Genomic DNA, 19,262 nt, shown 5'->3' on the forward strand with positions numbered 1-19,262 from the left:
ACCTCTGGTCAAATTTAAAAAAAAGAGAGAAGATACAAATTACTACTATCAAACAAAAGAGGGGCCATCACTACTAATTTCATGAACATTAAATGGATAATAAAGGAATATTATGAACAGCTGTATGCCCCAAAATCTGAGAATGTAGATGATATGGACCAATTCCTTGAAAGATGCAACAGACTAAAACTCACACAAGGAGAAAACGATAATCTGAAAAGGCCTATATCTGTTAAAGAAATTAAATCAATAACTAATAATCTTCCATGACAGGAGGTACCAGAAACAGATGGTTTCACTGGTGAATTCTATCAAACATTTAAGGGAGAAATGATAATAATTCTCTACAATTTCTTCCAGAAAACAGGAGCAGAGGGAACGCTGCCTAAATCATTCTATGAGGACAGCATTACCTTAATACCGAAACCAGATAAAGACATTCCTAGGCAGGAAAATTACAGACCAATCTTTCTCATGAACATGGATGCAAAATTTCTCAACAAATATTAGGGAATCAAATCCAGCAATGTGTAAGAGGAAATATAAGACATGGCCAAGTGGGATTTAGTCCAAGTATGAAAGACTAGTTCAACATTCAAAAATCAATTAATATTGTTCATCACATCAAGAGGAAGACCGTCAACAAGATGGACTGACACAGCGGCTGCAACAATGGGCTCAAGCACAATGACATTTGTGAGGATGGCGCAGGATCGGGCAGTGTTTTGTTCTATTGTACACAGGGCCGCTTTGAGTTGGAACCGACTCGATGGCACCTAACAGCAACATCACATCAACAGGCTAAAGAAGAAAAATCATGTGATCATCTCCATACATACAGAAAATGCATGTGACACAATCCAAATCCCACTCATGATAAAAACCATCAGCAGCTAGAAACAGAGGGGAACTTCCACTACTTGATAAAGAACATCTACAAGAAACTTAGCACTAACATCATCCTTAATGGCAAGAAACTAGAAGCTTTCCCCCTAAGATCAGGCGCAAGACAAGGATGGCCCCTCTATATGCTTCCAATTCAGTGTTGTACTGGAATGTCTAGCTAATGCAATTAGACAAGAAAACAAAGGGCATAGAGACTGGAAAGGAAGAAATAAAACAGTCTTTGCTCTGATGTCCTTTAATAGGTGAAGGAATAAACGAATAATGGAATATTATGCAGTGATAAAAAGAAATGAGTTATCATGCTACAAAAAGGCATAAAAACAAACAAACAAAAAAACCAAACCTGTTATTGTCGAGTCAATGCCAACTCATAGCGAACCTACAGGACAGAGTGGCACTGCCCCATAGAGTTTCCAAAGAGCATATGGAGGAACCTAAATGCAGATTATTAAAGGAAAGAAGCCAGTCTGAAAAGGTTACATACTGATTCCAGCTATACAGCATCTTGAAAATCAAAGTTATCGAGACAGTAAAAAGATCAGTGTTTGCCAGGGGTTCAGCGAGAAGGGACGGGACGGACAGGTGGAGCACGGGGCATTTTAAGGGCAGTGAAACTATTCTGCGTGATACTGTAATGGTGGGCACTTGACATGATGCATTTGTCAAAACCGAGAGAACACAGAGAGTGAACCCTTATGGAAAGAACGGGCTTTAGTTAACCATAACGCATCAATATTGGCTCATCAATTGTGACAAACGTATCACAGGAGCGCGAGATGTTTATAATAGGAGAGACCACGTACAGACGAGAGAGGTGGGTAAAGAGAAACACTCTCTGTGCAACTTTGCTGCAAACCTAAAACTGCTCTAAAAAATAAAAGTCAAATAAAAAATAACTTGAATAATCCAGCAGTATATAAAATGAAGTACAACACTGCTTCCCTATCCCCTTACTTATCCACTCCCCATGGTAATCTCTGACAACAGTTTGATATATTTACTTCCAGATCTTTTTCCATGCATACACACACACACACACACACACACACAAGCACATTTATGTAATTTTTATTTTACTTTACAAAACATTAGGCTCATACTCATATTTTTCTGAAACTTCATTCTTTCACTTAGCATTATATGATGGCCATCCTCTGAGGACAATCCATGTGGCTCTAGCACCCCTTTTTCATAGGAACACAGACTGCTATCCTACTGACACCACATAGGCTATTGAACCGTTCCTTTATTGAGGACACCAGCAGCGACTCCAACGTCTCACTTTCACCTCAAAGCAGCAATGAACATTCTTGTACACATAGTCCTGTAAACCTCTTTGAGTAGGATGGATTCCTGGAAGTGGAGCTGTTGGATGAAGGGTGTTATTGCTGTGTGCCATCAAGTTGATTCCAACTCACAGCCACCCTATATGACAGAGTAGAACTGCCCGTTGGGGTTTCCTGGGTTGTAATCTTGACAGGAGCCAATCACTCCATTTTTTTCCCTGCGGAGTGGCTAGTGGTTTGAACCACTGACCTTTCTGTTAGCAGCCCAGCACTTAACCACTGCACCCCCAGGGCTCACTGGGTGAAAGGCTGGGTACATTTAAAATTTTCCTGGGTACTGCAGAATGGCTATGCCAATTTGTTCTCCCAACAGTAAGGTCCAGCCATCCATTCTGACTTTCTTTTCTCATGAAACCTTTTTATATTCCTAGACTTAGGAAAAGATCTCAGAAAACAAGCTCTTCAATTTGTATGCAAGAAAATGGAGGTTCAGCGTTTACGTTAAGGCCATGGGCCCAAGACCTCAAAGCCCCTGAGGAGATACATACCTCTGCACTAGCAAGGGGCTCACAGAAGGGTGGGCACGCGGAAAGCCAGGACAGCAACTTGGGTTAACTGACTTCAAGGATAATATGTTTCATGAGAGCTACTAACAAGTAAGAAAGGCGACCAATTGTCGTTTCCTTTTCCTTACCTACCCTTGGCAAGAAAGAAAAAAAAAAAAGAAAAAGCTGCAAATTCCTGAAAGATACAATAAATACGAGGAGGGAGAAGAGCAGCAGTAATCTTGAACTCAGTGGAGTAATGGCCACCAAGAGCTGAGGGTACCATAAGCTCAGCTGCACGAAGTGAGCAAGCGCGGCGGAAAAGCCTCTGACACAGGGTGACCCTAGCAGAAAGCCTTCCACAGCCCCAGTGGGTTGTATGAAAAGTTTCTTGGTCCTAAATATCTCCATGTGGCATCCAAAACAAATGCCAGCACTGAAACCAAATTCTGAAGAGAAATATCAGAAAAGAACTAACGTCCCACAATGAAGAAACGTCTTCAAAGAAGATGTTATAAAAATACCACAAAAGTACTTTCCACAAATTCCAGACCTAAAAGTAAAGCTTTAAAATGAGGCTCCAAGCACTGAAGTTTTGAATCCTTTCCTCTGAGCCTGAAGAGGCCCGTTTAAAGGAAGGCACTTCTCACCAGATACCACTATCTTTATTCTACCACACCTATGGGGCAGAGCAATGAGAAAAGAAGGTGACAGCTGTATCTTTTGGAATTAAAATGGTCTAGAACAGGGGTTAGCCATTTTTTTCTGTAAAAAGCCAGAGAAACTCTTCTAGAGTTTGCAGGCCATATGGTCTCTGTTGCAAATGCTCAACTCTGCCACAGGTGCGTAAACAAATAAACACGGCCGTGTTCCCATGAAACTTTTTTTATGGACGCTGAAATTTAAATTTCATAGAGTTTTCATGAAATATTCTCATGTTGATTTTTTTCAGCCATTTAAGAATATAAAAACCATTCTTAGCTCACAGGCTGTTCAAAAACAGACGGTGGACTGGATGTACTTCACGGGCCATAATTTGCTCACCCTTGGTACAGAAGCACCTAGTTCTCAATTGAACTCAACTTGACCACTGGTGGAAAGATGGGAACATATGAGGCAAGCCCCTAGGGAAGTTAAGTTAGAAGGCAGGAAGGTAGAAACGAGTTGTTCTTAAAGCATTTCAGGTGTTTACCTTAAATCTCTTCTCTTGCTGAATTCCTCTTGCGGAATTGTCCATGGCAGGCTCTGAGGGAGACATTTTAGAACTTCTGAAGAGAAATCAGAGAAATCCACGCCATATTCTGTTAGTATTCCCTCTGTTTCAGGCTCGATTTCACCAGCCTGTCCAAGGCTCTTAGCCAGCTGCCTGTGGGCAGGACAGAGAGAGAATAACTGTGTTAGTGAATAAATAGAATGTAGGCACCTGTCTCCTCTCTAAAAGTGAGGGTCTGAGGAAAGTTTTCACAACTTCCTCCCCTCCTACCAGCAGAAGTATGATTGCCATTGCTTGAGGGTCTAAGCAGGAGCAACAATGATACTGTTGTCGTGTAAAGTCCATGACTACTTTTACCTCTTTCTTCAGGAATTTTGACCTGGGGAATGGGACCAGGAGGCCTTTCTTAGGACTCCTGAAGTGATTTTTCACAGATAAGTCAAAGCCAATGTCATCAGAGGCTTTCATCAATTCTTCCTCTTGCAAAACATTTAGAGACAATTCTGATCAACTAAATTTGTTCATCAATTATTACTTTAGGCCATGCTCAGATTAGATCTGATGTTTATATTTATTTTATAATTCTTCTAGGTTTGAACTTAATATTCTAAAATATTTTATCTGAACACAAAAGTAATATATGTTCAATGCAGAGAAGTTAGTCAATGTAGAAATGCACAAGGAAGAAAATTAAAATCATCTATAACCCAGTCACCTAGCAAACTACCATTCATGTTTCAGGGTCCTGGGCCCATTTTAGGGTAAGGTTCCATTTAGTAGGATAGGCCTGACATTACGAGTAGGGTTCCACCTTCAATAGGGCAGACCTCACTCTTTAGCTGTGAGTCATCTACATATATATTAAAAGTGGTAGCTCTCCATTCTCATAAACCCAAAAAAACCAAACCCAGTGCCGTTGAGTCGATTCCGTGTCGAGTCAGTGTAGAACTGCCCCACAGAGTTTCCAAGGAGTGCCTGGCGGATTCCAACTGCCAACCCTTTGGTTAGCAGCCGTGGTACTTAACCACTACGCCACCAGGGTTTCCTACATTCTCATAAGGATAATACTAATTCTGGATTTTGGATTGGCTTTCTTCATTCATTCCATCTACTTTAATTGTATAAACATCACAATCTACAGATTTACTGAATAACTTTTATACAATTATGTTATCTCACTCAACATTTTTAGAAGTGAAGCCCATAGAACTCATTGATTAGAATGGTATAATGGGCTACAGAAGATTACATTATGGGACTAGTCAGAAGGTGTACAGTAAGGATTAGCAAAAATATAATCCTCAAAATGTGGAGATTAATCCACTCTTCACATTCCCACTTTCCCATCCTTGTCGCCAGCTGCCCCCTGGCACACTTTCTCTCTAACCCTAGCCACCTGGAGTGAAGTTAGAGCTCACTAGTTAAAGGGCACCATCCTTCAGACTGCCAAATAGGCAAACAACAGCCACAAATCTGAAGAGTTCACACAACACCCTGGCCTTTTGACTGCTGCCCACAAATTTGGGGCTAGCTTCCACTACCCCTTCAGGATGCCAGTCACAACCCTGGGAGTCAAAAGACACCCTTACCTTATGATTTGCTGGCTCCTCTTACCCCTTTGGGTTCAATAATCTGCAAGAATGACTGACAGAGTGCATGGAGAGTATACCATACTTACAACTACAGATTTATTATCACCAAAAAAGGATACAAATGAAGAGATGTCTAGGATAAGGTCTCGGAAGGTTCCCAACGTAAAGCTTCCCTGTTCCAAGGGACACTTTACCCACCCAAGAGAAGATGTTCTCATCAACCAGGAAGCTCTCTGAGTCTCCGTGTGAAGGACTTTTTTTTATCAGCTAGTCCTGTGTGATAGGCTAAATCATGCCTTTAGAGGCTAGTTGTTATAGACCTCTTGGGTAAGTTTTTTCTGGTCTAGCTAGCTCCCACTCGCCAGAACAAATTCTCAATTGTAGCCTAGAAGTCCCAGACCAAGCACCCCAATAGATCCAATGGTTATTTCTCTGGAGCTAAGGATAAAAGTCACATTACTTAGGGTAAAACTAGGTTTTTTACTCCATAGGAAGCAAGCCAGATATCCTCCAGGGTACAATGTTGCCCTGACTTAGTATCCTAAAGCTAGTACACATGGTCTGGAAACCAAGGTTAGAAGGTAGGAGCTGTGGCTTTCAATACCATACTTATGACCCACTCACAAAATTTTTTGTCTTGTCCTTTCTCATAATGCTCACTTCTATGGTTGAGAGGGTTTTGTGCTTCTGGGGACACAATAATGATTCCTCTGAATGGAAAGCTGACACTGTAAGAACACCAGCTGACATAAAAAGGCATACTTCCTTCCTGAAAAAAATTATTTGCAATTCAAGCTAGATAACTGAGGCTCCAAAATAAGGATTCAAGAACGGCAAATAGTACTATAAGGAGGTTGATCATATATCATGTTGAGCCATATGAAATTTCCAATATTTGGTCATTGACCTCTAAAAACAACAATTTCATATGATTCTACTTAACAGCATTTTTAAAATCACATAAAATAATCAACCAAAAAATCAGACAGCATATTACAGAAACTAACCCATCAGCCAAACAGGTGCTGTGAAGTTAATCCCACTCACGGCACCCCCATGTGTGCTAGAGTGGAACTGGGCTCTGTAAGGTTTTCAATGGCTGAGCGTTTTTTGTTTGTTGTTTATTGTAGTTTTAGATGAAGGTTTACAGAGCAAATTCGTTTCTCATTAAACGATTAATATACATATTGTTTCATGACATTGGTTGCCACCCCCATGACATGCAAACACTTTTCCCTTCGTGACCTTGGGTTCCCAGTTACCAGCTTTTCTGTCCTCTCCTGCTTTCTTGTCCTTGCCCCTGGGCTCTAATGTGCCCATTTTGTCTCCTATACATGACTGAGCTACCTGTATTACTGTTTTTTTTATGGGCCTGTCTAATCTTTGGCTAAAGGGTAAACCTCAAGAATGACTTCAGTACTGTATTAAAATGGAGGCTGGGGGCCATACTCTTGGGGTTTCTCCTGTCTGTCAGACTAGTAAGTCTAGTCTTCTGTGTGTGTGTGTGTGTGTGTGTGTGTGTGTGTGTGTATGAATTAGAATACTGTTTTACATTTTTCTCTAGCTCCGTCCAGGACCCTCTATTGTGATTCCTGTCAGAGCAGTTGGTGGTGGTAGCCAGGCATTATCTAGTCTGGTGGAGGCTGTGGTAGTTGTGGTCCATTAGTCCTTTGGACTAATCTTTCCCTTGCGTCTTTGGTTTTATTCATTCTCTCTTGCTCCAGATGGGGTGAGAACAGTGGAGTATCTTAGATGGCAGCTCACAAGCTTTTAAGGCGCCAGATACTATGCACCGAAGTAGGACGTAGAACATTTTCTTTATAAACTATGTTATGCCAATTGAGCTAGATATTCCCTGAGACCATGGCACCCGCAATAGCTGAGTTTTTGAAAGTAGATCAGCAGGCCTTTCTTCTGAGGTACCTCTGGATGGCTGTGAGCCACTACACTCATATAAAAAGAAATACATTCTTATATGTGGTAGAGGTTTCGGTAACAAAACTTGTGAGGCAGACATAACACACAGTGACTGTTATGGATTAAATTGTGTTCCCCAAAAACATGTGTTATAAATTCTAACCCGTATACCTGTGGTTCTAATACCATTTGGAATTAGGCTTTCTTTATTGTGTTAATGAGGAAGTATCAGTGTACGGTGTATCTTGAGTCAATCTCAAAAAAGATGTAAAAAAAAGCTGACTACAAGCAAGCAGAGATGGGGGAAGAAAGATGCCAAGCCACATGAAGATCACCCAGGAGCAGAAGCTCAAAAAGAGACAAGAGCTTTTCTCCAGAGCCGACACTGAGAGAAAGCTTTCCCCTACAGCTGGCAACCTGAATTCGGACTTCTAGCCTCTTAAACTGTTAAGGACAAAATTATATTTGTTAAAGCTGCCCACTTGTAGCATTTCTGTTACAGCAGCACTAGGCACCTAAGACAGTGACCATTTACTCTTCCTAAACCAAAATGATTCCCTTATGCCTGAAGTAAAAAAAAAAGCCTAAAAATCTGAAAAAAGGCATTTTATAGTATCTAACTTTTAAAATACTAAAATCCAGGGAGAACTCACATTATTTAAAAATGGGGGGAGGTAAAAAAAAAAAAAAAGAAAGAATCCAGCCCAGGCATTCTATTTTAAAAAATACTGCACATACAAAGGAGAAAGGAACAGGTGATAGAAATAGCAGAATGATAAAACATACCCTATAATTATATAGCCTCAGAAACAAAAATCATAGCCAAAGATATTCCCAAAAACTCAAAAACTGATGAAAATACCACCACCATACAATGAGGACACAAAGCAAAGATGTAAGGAATAAATAAGCAAGGGTACGAGGAATAGATTAAGTCACAAAAGTAAATAAAAACTAGGTTTTTGGGCCTCAGGAAGTAAGTAGGAGAGAACAATAAAACTACCACAGAAATGAAGGTCATGTTGGAAGTAACTAAGGAAGAACTGACACTGTTTAAAAACACATAAGGATCAGAGAGGAAAAGCCTGATTTAAAAAAGGAAAATGAAACTGGAAAGTACAAAGAGTTAAAAAAGATTAGAGAGGAAAGAGACAGGTATGAAAGGCATATCAAACAGACCCAACACTGGCATAACTGGTATTCCTAAAAAAGGAACTAAATATATGGAATAGAAAACATTTTAAAAGATATATCATCAAGAAAACTTACCTGAAGTAAAAGAATTTAAATTTACAGACAAAAACGCTATACCATGTCTCAGGAAAGACTAATACAAAATTACCAATGAAGCACAGTCTAGGAAAGTTACTGGACTTCAAAGATAAAGAGTCCATGTCACCTAAAAAAGGGAGGAAAATCAGAGTGGTCTAAGGGTTCCCTACAGCCACATTCAATGCTAGAATTTTACACCTACCTAAATTGCCGTTCAAGTAAAATGACAACAGAAGAATATTTTCAAAATGCAAGAACTCAGGGAATAGAGTTCTCATAAATCTTTTATGAAAAACTACTAGATGATGAACTTTAGCCTACCAAGAGATAGAGAAATTAAAAAAAAAAAAGAGAGAGACTAGTGCTGAGTACTAGATCCACTTATATGTGGGTGGGGAGGTGAAAAAAAGGGAGGATAAAAGTAAGTAGGTAAAGTGATGAATCTAATATTAGTTGTGAGAACAAATCATATCAGTCACTGGACCTTTAGTAAAATTAAGAAGAAAAATAAATTTGCCCTTTTTTTTTTCCCTATTGGTGCTTTGTGTCTAGCAAAAATTTTTATCAGATTATATCACGAACTCAAAGAATCTTGGTTTGTTTACTGAAACTACAACATGGCTCATAAAGACAAAATTATGTTTTGGTTATGGCTTCCAAATGTGGTCAACGATTCCAAGTTCCTTTTAGTAGTAATTAACATTTATTTTACTAAGTTCCAGAGAACCTTTCTCAAATACCTTATTTAAATAAGCGTATTATAGATTTTCAATGGAGATACACTTGAGAGCAACAAAGACTGGACAGCTTGCACGATACAAAAATCTAACAGGTCAGCATGCTGAAAGAGTTCATGCTTCAGGGGCCTTAGATGACCCAGAAAGAATCTTATGCTGTTTACTTACTCATAAACTCTGAGTCACCTTAAAAAAACAGAATACCTTGGGATCTAAACAAAAGTAGAATCTAAAAGTAAATTTACTTATGTATTGTATATTTATCTTAAATAAGGGTTTATTCTTATTATTTTAAAGTTAATTTCAATATAAGTTTTATTTAAAATGAATCCTGAAAGTAACTTTCCCTTTCGTCTATTACAGTTCAAATGTTATCGATTTCTAAGCTGTTTCTATGTTTTCCATTAGCTGTCTCATACAGATGGCAGTAGCTGCTTTCAGACAATTACGATTCAATGTTTCATCAAAATGTCTGTGATCCTCTTTAAAAATAAAGGTCTGTGATCTTAAAAAAACCACACTTCAGCTTAAACCAAAAAAAAAAAAAAAGCCCAAACCAGATGGCATGGACTCAATTCAGACTCCTAGCGACCCTGCAGGACAGAAAAGAACTGCCCCGTAGGGTCCCAAGGCTGTAGATCTTTACAGAAGCAGACCGCCACATCTTTCTCCCGTGAAGCGGCTGATGGTTTTGAACCACCGACCTTTCAGTGAGCAGCTGAGCATTTAACCACTGCATCACCAGGGCTCCTTTACTTCAGCTTACTCTACATGAAGGTATGTCATTCAAAAATAATTTAGAAATTGGTACAGGAAAGAGAAGCCTAAGAAGACACGCAACTAAATGTAATGTAGTACCCTGGGTGGGGTCCTGGAATTGAGAAGGAACATCAGGTAAAAAAAACTAAGAAAACCTGAATACGGTATAGACTGTAGTTAATAATACTGCATCAATATTGTTTCACTAATAGTAACAAATGCACCACCCGAATGTGAGATGTTAGCAATAGGGAACCTGGATGCAGGTTATATGGGAATTCTTTGTCCCATCTCCCTGGCTTTTTTGGGAATCGAAAAGTGTCCTAAAAAATAAAGATTATTAAATAACAAAGATTATTTTTTACAAGCTTAAAAGTTGAAAAGGGATAAAAGAATTAAGTTTTCAACAACAGGTTAAACTAAATCGTGGTGTATTTGTTCAATTGATTATTATACATGTCAGAAAAATAATTTTGAAGTGGTTAAAAAAAAAAACCCCACCACTGCCGAGTTGATTCCCACTCATAGGGACCCTACAGGACACAGTAGAACTGCCCATAGAGTTTCCAAGGAGTGCCTGGTGGATCTGAACTGTCAGCCTTTGGGTTAGCAGCCAAGGCACTTTACTACACCATCAGCGTCTCTTTTGAAGAGCAGGGACATAAAAATGTCTATGACATAAAATTTTTTAAAAATATAAAATGCTGTGTACAGTGTAATTTAAATATGTGACAACATTAATAAGTATAATTTAAATATGTAAATACATTTATAAACAGACTAAAAAGGAATACCTAAAGATGTCGCTAACTGTTGTAGAGAGGGAGGATTATGAGGGACTTTCTTCTCCAGCTTCTAAACTTCCTTTAACATTGTACCATTGTTTTTCCCCAATTTAAAAATTATAGGAATCTTAATTATAATCTAATAAAAACTGTAGTGCCCAGTACTGGCTGCCTTCTCAACGACATTCATTTCTCTCTTCTTTCCTAATAGAAACCTAATTTTTTTCAGATAGAGAATTCATTTCTTCTTCAGCTTTAGAGGCAATCTTCATTATTCTAATAAAATCAGTGCATAGCACCCCTGGAGACTGTAATCAATATCATGATTGGCGGACAAGATTTCCCAGTCTCTACTTAGATGTGATAAGAAAACATATAGCCTATTTGTACTGGTAGGCATCTCCATGGAGCAACTATTTTCAGACCACTGAGGACAGCAAAAACCAAAAACCAAACGCACTGCCGTTGAGTCGATTCTGACTCATAGCAACCCTATAGGACAGAGTAGAACTGCCCCATAAGGTTTCCAAGGAGCACCTGGTAGATTTGAACTGCTGACCTTTTGGTTAGCAGCCATAGTTCTTAACCACTACACCACCAGAGAGGACAGCAAAGAGCAACCAATATCATCAATCACTGATTATGCTGGGCCTGGAACCCGCACAACCTCTGGACTTCCATTTATGTGAGCGAACAAACTTCCTTATTATTTATGTCACTTTGGGTCAGGGTTTTCCATTACAGCTGAAAGCATCCTAATACAAAATATTTAAAAATACCACCAGTGAAAAGCAAACTTCCCATTCCTTCCCTTCCCTCTGCCATAGGAAATATTAAGTTCTTACTACCAAATATAAAACTTCAGGACTGTTAGCATCATGTATGTTGTGGGTATTTGCTACACACTGAGATGGTACTGCTGGTACCAGAGCGTAAGAATATTATAATTGGCTCTTTCCTTTAGCAATGTATTTCTACCATCCTAGTGCTCCCTTTATGGCTTCCATGTTGAAAGGAACATAAACCAACTTCATTTCATCTTCATGGACTATGGCAGCAAGGCCAGGAAGCCATCGCTTCCCTCAGAGCGCTTCTCTCTACTCACTGCTTCCACCTCCTTTCTGGCACCAGCCACTTTCCAGCTGTCTTTAGTGCTTTAGCTACAACTCTTCCTTATCACTAGATGGTAAGATCACCCACGAGGAGAATAAACTTTTCCTTATTTCTATATCTCACACTGAGACTTGTGTACGCCTTAGATGTCCAATACATGTCTGCTGAATGAATAAGTGAGTAAACAAATTGATGCTTTTGAGCCTGGAAAAAAGGGAGAATATTATTCTTTCTTGAAACTACAAAGTAAAATTAAGAACACTGAAGATGGTAAAAACAAACCAAGAAACCGAAAATATGTATTTAGGTAAACTCTTGAGTTCTTTAATAACCAGCTGCCATGTTAACAAAATTAACATATTGAAAAAAATCGGGAACAAGAAAAAAATGTCTGCTATCATTGCTTTTATTCAAATTTGAACTTTTATCAGTTCTGATGTGGAAAATACCTCCTTCCTAATCGTGAACTGCCAGTTCAGGAACATAAGAAAAAGAAATAAAATTTATAGGGATTAGGACAGAATAGGAAACAAATCTGTGACTACTTACCAATGATGTGATTATCTACATAGCAAATCCAAAGAAAGATAAAGTACTAGAATTAAGGAGATTTAGCAAGATGGCTAGATATATGATTAATACACAAAAATTAATTATAATTCTATACACTGACGCCAAAAACTTAGAAAATGCAACTCAAAGCTTTTGCACCTCAGAAGATATCATTAATAATACGAAAAGACAACTCTAAAACCACGGAGAAGATATTTTTCAGTCAGTAACTGCTAAAAAGATTACTTTCTAGAATATACGTATTTTTTTCTAACTCCAGAAAATCAAATGACAAAAAGCCCAATTAAAAATACTAATAAATGCTAAAACGAGTGGGTGAAAGTTAAAGCAGAAACATAAAATAGTTGGAAACCCTATGGGACAGTTCTACTCTGCCATATAGTGTTGCTATGAGACGAAACCAACTCCACCGCAAAGGGTTTGGTCATTAGAGATTAGGAAAATATAAATCAAAATCACAATCAGATACCATTTTATACCTACTTGATCGGTAAGAACTGACAAGTCTGACAATATCATGTGTTAATAAGGATGTGAAGAAATGGAAACTCTTAAACATTCCTAGAAGGACCCAAAGAAAAAAGAAAAGGGTACAACCATTTTGGAAGAGTTTGTCTTTTATGTTGTACACATATACACAGGTGTGATTCAGTAATTTCACTCCTACACAGAGTCTAGAGAACCTTTAGTTAGCGAGCACTGGAATGTTCATAGGAGCATTGCTCATACAACAAAAATTTGGGTTCAACTTAAATGTCCATTGCTAGGTAAATTATGGTATATTTCAAAAAAGGGGGAAATGTTATGAATTAAAATGAATGCATTAAAATGTATGAAATACATGAATAAATCTTAGAAACAAAGGAATGAAAAATCCAAATCATAGACGACTATGTATGGGATATTTTTTATAAAGTTCCTCAAAACAAACAAAATGAAATAATATATTACTACTTGCTGATACTTAAAAAAAAAAAAAAAACCATCACCGTTGAGTTGATTCTGACTCATAGTGACCCAACAAGACAGAAAGGAACTGCCCCTTAGGGATTCCAAGTAGTGGCTGGTGGATTTGAACTGCCGACCTTTTGGCTGGCAGCCAAGCTCTTAACCATTACACCACCAGGGCTTCAACGGATATAAACATTTGTAAATTATTTTAAAAAGCAAGTTTTGATTAGTATATTTAGGACACTGGTTCAATCCAGGGACAAAATTAGTGATTATGACAGAAAGGAATACCCACGGGACTTCAATACGATTGGTGATGTTGTGTGCCTTTGAGTCGATTCCGACTCACGGCAACCGTATTCGACTCACAGCAGCCATATATTATATTCCTTAAATTGGGTGGCAGATTCATGGGTTCATTTAATACCAGACTTCAAAACTCATGTGTTAGATAGGCTCTCTTGTTTGTAAAACACAGTTTGTAACTAGAGTTAAACATTTTAAAATATTTTAGACAAGTATATGTTGTTGTTAGGGGCTGCTGAGTTGGTTCCAACTCATAGCAACCCTAAGCAGAACAGAACAAAACACTGCCCAGTCCTGTGCCACACTTAAAATTGTTGTTATGCTTGAGCCCACTGTTAAAGCCACTGTGTCAATTCACCTTGTTGAGGGTCTTCCTCTTTTCCGCTGACCCTCTACCAAGCGTGATGCCCTTCTCCAGGGACTGATCCCTCCTGACAACATGTCCAAAGTATGTAAGACACAGTCTTGCCATCCTCGCTTCCAAGGAGCATTCTGGTTGTACTTCTTTTAAGACAGATTTGTTCGTTCTTTTGGCAGTCCATGGTATATTCAATATTCTTTGCCAACACCACAATTCAAAGACGTCAATTCTTCTTCAGTCTTCCTTATTCATTGTCCAGCTTTCACATGCATATGTGATTGAAAATACCCATGGCTTGGGTTCGGAGCGCCTTAGTCTTCAAGGTGACATCTTTGCTTTTCAATACTTTAAAGAGGTCATTTGCAGCAGATCTGTCCAATACAAAGCGTCTTTTGATTTCTGGACGGCTGTTTCCATGGCTGTTGATTGTGGATCCAAGTAAAATGAAATCTAAGACAACTTCAATCTTTTCTCCATTTATCATGATGTTGCTTAATGGTCCAGTTGTGAGGATTTTTGTTTTCTTTATTTTGAGGTGTAATCCATACTGAAGGCTGTGGTCTTTGATCTTCATTAGTAAGTGTTTCAAGTCCTCTTCACTTTCAGCAAGCAAGGTTGTGTCATCTGTATAACGCAGGTTGTTAATGAGTCTTCCTCCAATCCTGATGCCCCGTTCTTCTTCATATAGTCCAGTTTCTCTGATTATCTGCTCAGCATACAGATTGAATAGGTATGGTAAAAGGATACAATCCTGATGTACACCTTTCCTGAATTTAAATCACTCCGTATCCCCTTGTTCTGTCAGAACAACTGCCTCTTCATCTATGCAAAGGTTCCTCGGGGCACCATTAGGTGTTCTGGAATTCCCGTTCTTCACAATGTTATCCATAATTTGTTATGATCCACAAAGTTGAATGCCTTTGCATACTCAATAAAACACAGGTAAACATCCTTCTGTTATTCTCTGCTTTCAGCCAGGATCCATCTGACATCAACAATGATATCCCTGGTTCTACAACCTCTTTTGAAACAGGCCTGAGTTTCTGGCAGTTCCCTGTCCATATACTGCTGCAGCTGCTTTTGAATGATCTTCATCAAAATTTTGCTTGTGTATGATATAAACGATATTGTTCTATAATTTCCACGTTCGGTTTGGATCATCTTTCTCGGGAACAGGCATAAATATGCACCTCTTCCAGTCAGTTGGCCAGGAAGCTGTCTTCTGTATTTCTTGGCACAGATGAGTAAGCACCTCCAGCGCTGCATCTGTTTGTTGAACCATCCCAAGTGATATTCCATCAATTCCTGGAGCCTTGTTTTTCACCAATGCCTTCAGTGCAGCTTGGACTTCTTCCTTCAGTACCATCGGTTCCTGATCATATGCCACCTCTTGAAATGGTTGAACATCGACTAATTCTTTTTGGTATAATGACTCTGTGTATTCCTTCCATCTTCTTTTGATGGCTCCTGAGTTGTTTAATACTTTCCCCATGTAATCCTTTACTATCTCAACTCAAAGCTCAGATTTTTTCCTCAGTTCTTTCAGCTTGAGAAACACCAAGCGTGTTCTTCACTTTTGGTTTTCTATCCTCCAGCTCTTTGCACATGTCATTATAATACTTTGTCTTCTCGAGCCGCCCTTTGAAATCTTCTGTTCAGTTCTTTTACTTCATCATTTCTTCCTTTTGCTTTAGCTGTTCGACATTCGACAGCAAGTTTTAGAGTCTCCTCTGACATCCATCTTGGTCCATTCTTTCTTTCTGGTCTTTTCAATGACCTCTTGCTTTCTTCATGGATGATGTCCTTGATGTCATTCCACAACTTGTCTGGTCTTCGGTCATTAGCACTCAATGCATCAAATCTATTCTTTGAAATGGTCTCTAAATTCAGGTGGGATATACTCAAGGTTGTATTTTGGCTCTCGTGGACTTGCTCTGATTTTCTTCAGTTTCAGCTTGAACTTGCATATGAGCAACTTATGGTCTGTTCGACAGTTGGCCCCTGGCCTTGTTCTGACTGATGATATCGAGCTTTTCCATCGTCTCTTTCCACAGGTGTAGTCGATTTGATCCTGTGTGTTCCATCTGTGTGTATAGTCACCGTTCATGTTGGTGAAAGAAGGTATTTGTAATGAAGAAGTCGTCAGTATTGCAAAATTCTATCATTCGATCTCCAGCATTGTTTCTATCACCAAGGCCATATTTTCCAACTACTGATGCTTCTTCTTTGTTTCCGACTTTTGCATTCCAATCACCAGTAAACATTAATGCATGCCGACTGCATGTTTGATCAATTTCAGACTAAGAAGCTGATAAAAATCTTCAATTTCTTCATCTTTGGTCTTAGTGGTTGGTGCATAAATTTGAATAATAGTCATATTATTCTATTATTAACTGGTCTTCCTTATAGGCATATGGATATTATCCTATCACTGACAGCATTGCACTTCAAGGTAGATCTTGAAATGTTCTTTCTAACAATGAATGCAACACCATTCCTCTTCAAGTTGTCATTCCCAACATAGTGAACTATACAATTGTCCGATTCAAAATGTCCAATACCAGTCAAGTTCAGCTCACTACTGCCTAGGATATCGATGTTTATGCGTTCCATTTCATTTTTGACGATTTCCAATTTTCCTAGATTCATACTTCGTACATTCCAGGTTCCGATTATTAATGGATGTTTGCAGCTGTTTCTTCCCATTTTGAGTCGTGCCACATCAGCAAATGAAGGTCCCAAAAGCTTTATTCCATCCACGTCATTAAGGTCGACTCTACTTTGAGGAGGCAGCTCTTCCCCAGTCATCTTTTGAGTGCCTCCATCCTGGGGGGCTCATCTTGCAGCACTATATCAGACAATGTTCCGCTGCTATTCATAAGGTTTTCATTGGCTAATGCTTTTCAGTAGACTGTCAGGTCCTTCTTCCTAGTCTGTCTTAGCCTGGAAGCTCAGCTGAAACCTGTCCTCCATGGGTGACCCTGCTGGTATCTGAATACAAGTGGCATAGCTTCCAGCATCACAGCAAATATATACCAAGCTCTTAATAGTGATTATATCTGGGAGTTAAATTATAGAATAATTTGAGTAATTTTAACAGTAAGCATATGTCTTTATTTGGAAAAATAAAAGTTAAAAAGTTTTCTTAATATTAATATCACAATAATAAGTAGCTATGAGCTAGAACGCTTTCCTCATTGGGGCATTTTATAATGATCACCACTTCGATTTTTTCTCAAAGGAGTTCCTCCATGAATACTACTCCCATTCACAACAAATGACATTACAACTAGGTCCTACTGTAAGCTCAGACAGTGTCAAAACAACATTCCCAACTTCCTACAGTTGATATGCGGGGTTGTAGGGTGTGTGTGTGTGTAAACCTTCTAAATAAATAAACATTCGTTCCACTGTCATGGGTGATGTGCAAGTAAAAAACTTGAGGGAAGACCAGCTACAGATAAGGAAATCATGACAGGAAAATCCTTCAAATTGGCCTCTCTGCCTTAAAGAGAAGAGAGTAGGAACACAACGGTCAGCATTTGTTTTCTAAACCATACATCCTCCTTTCTCCACTAAATACTGTTATAAAGTCTTGGCCTGAAAACTAGGCTATACACAGGAAGATACTCATACATCCTTGTTGCTATCCTCACACTTACGGGTCCAGGTTGGCAACTCTGTGCAAACAGATACAAGGGCACCAGATCCCTAAGAACCTGCCAAAAAAAAAAAAAAAAGAACCTGCCAGTGGGGAATAATCCAGCATTGGCTACACCTAGGGCCCAGAACTTCAGTTAACATACAAAGTTAAAACCAACTGTGGTAACTTCACAGCATCTTTGGCCGTATATTTCTGTGTTATTCTCTATAACCAGAAGGAGAAAATAAGTTTCTTTCCCCTCTCTGGCTCAGTGTCATAACACAGCCGAAGGCAGAAGTAAGGAATGAGAGCTTCAGGAAAACTGAGCCAATCGGTGAAAACAGATAAACGGCTGGGGACAGTAACGAGGCTCGACAACAAGGAATGATTTTAGGGGAGGCCTCGAAAGAAGCAAAGAGGCTGAAGGAATTTATAGAGTGGAAGAGAAGGCTAACAGATCTGAGGTACTCTACCATTTTTAAATAATATTTTCAAGAAGATGTACTCGAAATTGGAGCTGAAGATGAGGACCTTGGAAGAAGTGTTCAAGACTATGGCGTGCAGTATGGGGAAGCACAGGTTGGTCATCCTTGCCGGCCTCAGGACCATTCTCCTCATTCCTTCTACTTGTGCTCTGCTTTGACCAGCATGGCCTCAGTGTTAAAGATGTAGCTTTTTCCAAAGCTGATTCTTACAGGCCACCAGGTGGAGCCCAACAGTCACAAAAAAAGAGCCCCCTCCTCTGCCTGATTGGCTTTTTCTCTACTAGCCAGCTAGGACCAAGTCCCCTGGAAATGAAAGCCTAAGTCTGCTAATGCAAGTTCATAGCATTACAGCCTCTACCTCAGCACAGCTTTTAAATAAGGAATCTACTCTTGAAAAGGTGAAACACTCCTTTTGTGTAGGGAAAAAGATTGGCTAGAGCTCTTTTTCAGTTTGCTAATCTTCCTACAGGCTATGACTCAATGAAACTATCTTCTACCTACCTGGTTACTGTTTTATTTTCCTACCAAATAAATGTAGTGTTGACCACCTCCCCACTTTATGTCTACACTGTATGAAATTCAGTATCTATCAAAACTGAACGGAAGAGTAAAAGTATTTATTTCCATCAGTCAACAAGTATTTCTGATTGTCTGACAACTAACCATAAAGTAAAAGGCTTCACGATGGGGGAGATGCCAGAACGACACCCCCTCCCTCCACCCCAACCATTTCCTCCTCCACCACACACACCATTAACCAGAGCTTCCCGCTTCTCCTTTCACCTCACCTAGTCACTCAATGCAACCTGCTGTTCCTC

General features: G+C 39.1%; 1 protein-coding gene across 3 annotated transcripts in view; it reads right to left on the reverse strand.

Moving 5' to 3' along the window:
* DIS3L2 (DIS3 like 3'-5' exoribonuclease 2) overlaps positions 1 to 19,262 on the reverse strand; it is a 386,862-nt gene that overhangs the window by 211,872 nt on the left and 155,728 nt on the right. For all 3 annotated transcript variants that reach the window (XM_064286551.1, XM_064286549.1, XM_064286550.1), the window contains exon 9: positions 3,930 to 4,103. In XM_064286551.1, the coding sequence (XP_064142621.1) occupies positions 3,930 to 4,103 (174 nt within the window). The remainder of the gene's footprint in view (positions 1 to 3,929; positions 4,104 to 19,262) is intronic.

Source organism: Loxodonta africana, chromosome 6 (assembly GCF_030014295.1).
Source record: "Loxodonta africana isolate mLoxAfr1 chromosome 6, mLoxAfr1.hap2, whole genome shotgun sequence".
Classification (NCBI taxonomy): Eukaryota; Metazoa; Chordata; class Mammalia; order Proboscidea; family Elephantidae; genus Loxodonta; species Loxodonta africana.